Here is a 7,444-nt window from a genome sequence, read left to right as displayed (position 1 = left end):
GGGTGGGGGGGGGTGCTATTGACGTAAAATTCACATCATTTCTCAATTCAGGTACTCCATGCATTTAACCTCTTAACCCGCACCGGAACGCCCACGTGTCATTTTTCCATTGTATTTTCCGGGGGTGAGACTTAAAGGTTTAAACTCAGCCGATGTCTATTATGACGCTTTTATTGGGCAGCCTACAGTCCCCCCTTTTGATTGACACCGCATTTGACCAATAATGTTATGAAATGGCTTTTTCTGAGCCAATAATATCCAGAGAGCGACTTGAGCTCGTTTTGACATGCCTGTAGTCTTTCTGGAATATTTCTGACTGGTCAACTCGGAAACTAAATCTAAAGCCACCGATGTGTAGCCAACATGTGTCCTGTCACAAGGATATGACACCTTGGGGTTTGTTTTGACATGAATCCACCAGCTGGATCTGTAACCACTGAGGAGCTACAGTCATTTGAAGTTTGTATATCAGGTGTTGTCCAAGTGTGCCATTTGGACACTCCAAATGGCACACTTGGACAACACCTGTACATCCTCATAAATAAACATGTTCAAAATGACATTTCTTTTTAGTGCTATTTTGATCAATCTTAAAATCCACAAGCACAATACTTTATTCTATAGATTTATTATATTTTTCAGTCAATGCATTAAACACTCAATGTGCAAGAAATAAAAATGAAAAATCTGGTTGAAGCAAAAGTTTTCGATTTCTTTTGTGTTACAAACATAACAGCTACAAACTACTTAAAGTGGAAGTATTTTTGACTGCAAAAATAGGAAATTTAGCTTGTCATCTTCATAAAGAGACAAGCTTTTGCATGTTCTCCAAATTGTTCAAGAACAGCAGCTGATTTAATTTGGGTATGCCTTTTCAGGCGTTTTTTTAGTGATATTGGGGGCGAGGGTTAAGGGGCTAGTAGATCCACACAAATGAGTCTAGAAAATTAAATTATATAAAGCTGAATAAAGAGGGAACGTATACTAGACACTCTCGCTGACATTTATTCAAAGTCATCTCCTCTATGGCAGACACCTGCAGTAAGGGATGCTGTCAGCTGACAGAGGAGTCCTGCCAGGCCTTTTTGGCCCTTGAGACTCTGGAAGCAGCTGCAAGAGAATTGTGGCTCAGATGGTTGCCAAGGCCAAAATCTGGGTGTGGATGGAGCTTGGTGAGGTGATTGAGAACGACTTGGTCTAGCATCCGGCATCTCAGGAGGGGAACGTTGTGCACCATCAAAGCCTTTGTGGGAATGGTGTGCTGCAAACCTTGATTTGGAATGTCGTGAGAGGGTGGGAAGAACACTTTGACGACCTCCTCAATCCTACCGGTAATACTTCCACTGAGAAAGTAGAGACTTCAGCTCAGTCTCTCCGATCTCTGGTGCTGAAGTCACAGAGGTAGTTAAAAAGCTTCTCAGTGGCGCTTGGTCTTTATTGCTGGCACTTGGTCAGACTTGTTTTTGATGAGAGTTGGACTCTGCCAAAGTTACCCTTTGTCACCAAATCTGTTCATAACCTTGATAAACAGAATTGTTAGAGGCAACAAAAGTGTTGAGGGGGACATTGGATCATTAGATTATGATCTACAGCTTTCACTGGAGCAGCTAACAGTCAAGTGTGAAAGAATTGGGATGAGAATTACCACTTCCAACCCCAAGACCATGATTTTGAGCAAGTTAGGGATGAGATCCTGCCCCAAGTGGAGGCCTCAGGGTCGTGTTCACAAATGAGGGGAAAATGGAGTGGGAGATCAACATACATATTGTTGCAATATTTGTGGTAACTCGAGTGCTGTACCTGTCTGATGTGGTGAATTATCAGTTGAACTACATTACTACTCTCATCTGTGGTCACAAGCTCATGGATAGTGACCGAAAGAACGAGATTGCAGATAGAAGTGGCTGAAATGAGTTTCCTCCACAGGGTGTCTGGGCTCCCTCTTAAGGATAGGGTGGGAGGTACGGTCATCCAGGAGAGACTCAGAGTGGAGCCACTCTCCCTTTACATCAGTTAGAGTCAGTTGAGATGATTCAAGCATCTGGTTATGTTGCCTCCTGGATGTCCCATGTCCTGGGTCTCCCATGTCCTGGGTCTCCCATGTCCTGGGTCTCCCATGTCCTGGGTCTCCCATGTCCCACCATGAGGAGACTAAGGATATGTTTGAGGATCTATGTTTCTCTGCTGTTCTAGGAACTCCTTGGGCTTCCCCTAAAGGAGCTGTCCCACTTGACTGTGGAGATGGAAGTCTGGACCTCTCTGCCCCTATAATCGAAGCAAACGACAATCTATGGATGGATACATTAATGGATCTCTTCTATGGAGAACCTAGTTTCATGCATTGTTCCAGTGGGATTTTGATCCATTCATCGTGAAGACCATTTGAGAGTCACTGTGATCTTTGAGATTTGGTTCTTTCCAATTAAACTCAAGTCAGTGACTGAGTCATTTTACCAGATTTACTTTCCATCACTGCCTGTGTGGTTAAGGTCACTTTTAATTGAAAAGTCTACATTATTGTCATCTTCATATTCTTATCAAGAATGTTGTACATTTCTGAATTCCTTCTTGCTTCAGTTGTATTAACCCTGCCACACCACAGTGTTCTCATCTTCAAACTTGTGGTCTTTCTAAAGCCTTTTGTGGAGCTCTTTGTCTCCATACTTAGAGGATGAATTAGTGTTGATCTTTTTGTATGTGTGGGTTACTCGAGTTACTACCAAACATCTGGTGTGAATTTCACTTCAACAGCCCAGTTACAGACATATTTACCATGAAAAACATTGATGTTTTCAATACTTATTTCCCCCGCTGTGGGTCCCTAAAAGAACTTACCTTTCTGCTGGCCTACAACCATTTCCTAGTCCCACAGACTGCTGGAACTTTTCCCTTCCAGGCCTTTTGCACACACACACGCACACACACACATACACACACACACACACATCTACACACACACACACACACACACACACACACACACACTTGCATTTTATCTCCCTCTGACAGATTTTTTTTTTCACACACTCCAGCCAGCAGACACTCAAAAGCTGGTATGCACCAGCTTTTGATTCAACAATCACACATTCACACAACCGCATTTCACCCAGTTAGCCGAGCACCAGAAAGCCTCCATTCATTGCTGAGTGTGCTTCAGAGAATCCTTCACTTACACTGGAGAAAAAGGTAGCAAGGTGGGGCGAGAGGAATGGAAGGGACATTAATTGTACCCAGTGGCTGGCCCCTTTCTCCCCCCAACTCCATAAGACATCAAAGGCCTTTCTCCTTGGAGCAAGTGGCGCTCATTCATAGACTGATTCTAATTCAGGCCTTAATGATCGAAGCCCAGTTAAAGGCTGGCTCTTTCTCCCAGCCCCGTCATCCAATGCAGGGATGCATGCCACTTTAGTCACAATCAGTCTGCTTACTCTGATTTGCACTGTTGCCATTTTTCCTCCACTGCTGCAGTCCAGCTTTTGGGAATGTGGTTCATCAAGCATTGACTGCTAGGTCCAGTTGTGATTTGATCTATAGACAAACAGGCAACCAGCACTGCCCCAGACCACCTGCCTTTCTTTTATTTATTTTTTTTTATATTTCTGAGTCTCTATGCATGTCATCCATCCAAAATATTTCAGTTTGCACCCATCATATACCCCTCCATGTTCCCCCCACCCACTGTAAAGTCAAGATGAGACTTCAAACTTTCTTCTTCTTTCCCCCTGTGTGTTCTTGAGTCCCTCTGTCATCTTGTCATTTCTCTGCTCTCGGAGCGTCCTCTCTGTACTAATTGCCCTCTCACACATTGCCCTTGTACTCTTTCTCGCATCATCGTGCAATTTTCCGTGTCCATCTCCTCGCTCTCGTTCAAAGGAGCTTCTCTCGAAATTGTTGGACACTTTTTCCTCTTTTTTTTTTCTCCCTTCCTTTTCTTACATGTTAAAATGAGGAAACGATTGCCTGAAAGATTGTGTGGCTGTGTGTTATGGAACATTTAAACACCATCGCCAACAGCAAGGTCACGATCAGAATCAAAATCCAAATGTTCACCCCCAACCGATGCCTTCCAAAAAACTTTATACAAATTTTTAAAGCCCGGAACTTTCTTCTTCCCCTCTCCACCGTTTTGCCTTCCTACTGCTTCATTAAGCTACTGATCCTGATCAGTTTCATTATTATTATTTTTTTTTTTGTTCTTTTGATTTGCTGCAGGGGATTGATGACTGTTTGGGGATTAACACTCTAACAGGGATTTTGGTGCCTCTTCATCGCTTCTTGCTTCTTGGCTTTGGTTTTAGTTTTTTCTTTTTTTTTTTGCTCAGACGCCAAAGTTAGGGCTGAAGGTCTGGTCAATTGGGCTTCTCATTAACCTGCTGCTCACTGTTTGTCCCCTTGTCACTTGTGTTTTAGAGAAAGATGAGGCTGCAATTGAGAGCTCTGAGTTCAATGCCACGTCAGTAGCTGATGTGGACAAGCGGGTGAAACGGCGGCTACATATGGGTAACTCTTTTCTTCCTCTTTCTATGTGTTGCCATGCCGCTTGTGCTTGTATCCCCCCCACACCCTCCCGAGTTCACATCTCTCCGTTTCCCTCTCGTCCTCCTCTTTTCTATCTTTATTTTGTTCAAGAGCATTTTTGTAAACCCTCCGGTGCACGCTGTGTCCACCCAAGAGTCCCCCATTGAACACAACTGTAATTAAAACTGTTTGTGAAGAAAGACTAAAACAGACCATTATCCTTTTGCAATCCCTTTTTACCTTAGTCACCAAAGTTTTGGTAGACTAATGGTCTCCCAGTCACTAACACAACACCTTACTGCAAATGTTCTTCGTTGTTTTCTTTTGCAGTAATTTCCAACTTCCCACATTAGAAAAACACAAGCCCACTAACTTAACTCTCGTTTTATATGGTGGTTATTTAGTGGGCATTATTGGAAAAAAAATCCCTAAAGACTAGCAGATGGAAAGGGAAACAAACTGCTTCTTTCAAGAATACATGGCCTTCAGAAATTTCAGCTGGTGGGCTGCTACTGGAAGGATAATAACTTTTCTGATCCGCACTCCGGGAAATGAGAGAAATTAGAGGATTTAGAGTATGGTAACCGAACATGATTTAAAAAGAAAAAAGTCATCTAAGAGGAAGAAATATTCTGTCATAACTCAAATTTGCAAGTTGAACCTCACACGCAGGTTAAGGAGCTTCAGACAAAGTTTTTTTTTTTTTTTTGCTTTTTTTTTTATCTTTAACCAAACCTTAAAAAAATTAAACTTATATAATAATTTCTTACAAGTACAATTAATTTTTACATACATAAATTCTTATCTATGGATGCACAAACATGAAATTCATTGACATTTTTCCCAACAACGTCATAAAATTGAACCACAAGTACACATTCTGATATACATGCACAACATTTATACACCATGGATTCTTTTGCTTCCACACATTCCCACCTACATATGCACAACTCATCAGTTCTCTGCCATTTTACTTTACAAGGTTCCAAAACTCGATTCTCAACTAGTACAAAACATAAATGACTGGAATTTACGCCCTTATGTTGATGACAGTTTAGGTACAAACCAGTTATAAACACTATCAGTGATGCTAGATTGGTTAAACTTTAATCCCTAATGACACTACGTGACATTTGCTTTGGATCTTCTCATCTGCAGCAAACTAAAAGACTATTTTGAAGTTTTGTTTTCGTTTATGATATACTCTCCATTTTATAGTATAAAAAACTGATCAAAGGTAAACTTAGTTCTGTATTAAACTGGGAGAATTCAATTAGGGTTTTTTTGTTTTTGTTTGTTTGTTTTTTTTTTGGTTTTGTGACAATCATAGTTAGCAAAATATATGGACCAGGCAACATGTGGATGGAATACACTGAGATTAGGTCCTTTGTGCCACAGTTTATGATTTATGAAACCTTAAATTATTTGTGAGAACAACTCTTTCTGCTTCCAGAAGGGAAGCTTTATGTTTTCTCAAAATTTTAGTCAAAATGTGGCCTAGTTATTATGAACTGGATGCATTGCTACAATCAGTTTTAGAGTCTGTGTATCAGTGTATTGATATAAGACATTATTTCTCATCTTGTCTCATGTGTCGGTTGAATTGTTACACCCTTATTTCAAAGCATGGGTTACAACGCTCTCAGAGAAGCTTTTTACCACCAGTTTTGATGCTAAACCTCGAGCATTAACTGCATTTGCTGATTTTGTTTCCACCAGCGAATCACAGAGTCCACCATCTTTAAAACATTTCCATCTTGGCACCAACTGGGCCAGATGAAGGAACTTCTGTAAGGGTCTGGGTAGAGATCCATGGAGAACAACAATCACTTCAAATGTTGATCGCCATGTTTGGGATTTGCAAAATGAATAGTTGTTAGGCTAATGCTAGCCCAATATATTTTTTTTAATTTATGTTTTAATTTGAATAAAATTGGTGAAGTTGGAGTAATGCCAGATTCACAGGACAGGATATTGAAATTGTCAGTTGATTTTTGAAACGTGGGTGACCACACGCATGACAATAACAACCCTAGTTTTAGCAAGTTTGGTCGTATTGTGTGTGATGTCAAGCCAAATTCACTCACCAGATGGCGTCTGGCATCTGAATATTCAGATGCCAGACCGCAAATATCGCGAAACCTCTCGAGACTAAGCAGGAGTTCAGAGTAAACAAACATGCCGATATTTGTGGATTATGTTTAAAGACAACAACAAAAAACAATACAGAGGTATCTACAACATCTACACATAGACTTCCTGCTGCGCTATGACAGTTGTTTTGTCATGTCACATTCAACGGCCTGCGTTCTCACTTGTCCTCGGGGAACACCTCATACACTTTGCAACATCAGGCCAAGACAAACCAACATGTTGACTATCCCTGATTTAGGTCTGAGCAAGGTGTCGCAGCTAGACAGAACACCAGGCTAGACCGAGCTTCTATGGAGAGGGAAAAAAGCAGAGAACATAACATTAAAAGTTGAAAAGAAAAGAAAAAACAGTAAATTATGCAAACTTGAAGACCAGGTGAAGAATGTTGCAGGTCAAGGAGAAGTGGTCAGCTTGTCCTACAGCAGCCTGCCTGACCCTGCCAGACCCACACATGGAAAACCTGAGCGGAAACGTCCAATCTTCTGGATGGCTTCGTAGGAGTACTTTGGAGATGAAAACATGCTGTTTTCAGATTTATTTTGTTTTTGTAAGGTACTCTGAAAATGTAATAAATTACATAAAATTATTTACCATTCTGTACAAGTGTCAAACAAAAATGACATCTGTCACAAGCTCTAGTCAGTGTAATGATCACCCAACCAATTTGAAAAGACATTTACTTACTTCTCTTTTCAGTGATTCTTGAGAATAGGGACAAAATGGGTTTTAATTTTCCCATTTTTTAAATTATTTCTCAACCTTATGTATG

General features: G+C 40.9%; 1 protein-coding gene across 2 annotated transcripts in view; it reads left to right on the top strand.

Moving 5' to 3' along the window:
* The window catches only part of scube1 (signal peptide, CUB domain, EGF-like 1), a 123,679-nt gene that overhangs the window by 68,423 nt on the left and 47,812 nt on the right, over positions 1 to 7,444 (top strand). The window contains exon 7 of one of the 2 annotated variants that reach the window (XM_015053186.1): positions 4,411 to 4,500. The exons of the other annotated variant lie outside the window; for it this stretch is intronic. Coding sequence (XP_014908672.1) covers positions 4,411 to 4,500 — 90 coding nt within the window. The remainder of the gene's footprint in view (positions 1 to 4,410; positions 4,501 to 7,444) is intronic. 2 annotated transcript variants of the gene reach the window in all.

Source organism: Poecilia latipinna, unplaced genomic scaffold (assembly GCF_001443285.1).
Source record: "Poecilia latipinna isolate Pla-1442-1.1 unplaced genomic scaffold, P_latipinna-1.0 Scaffold1166, whole genome shotgun sequence".
Taxonomy (NCBI): Eukaryota; Metazoa; Chordata; class Actinopteri; order Cyprinodontiformes; family Poeciliidae; genus Poecilia; species Poecilia latipinna.
The sequence above is the reverse complement of the archived record's forward strand: the minus strand, read 5'-3'. Positions and strand labels throughout refer to the sequence as shown.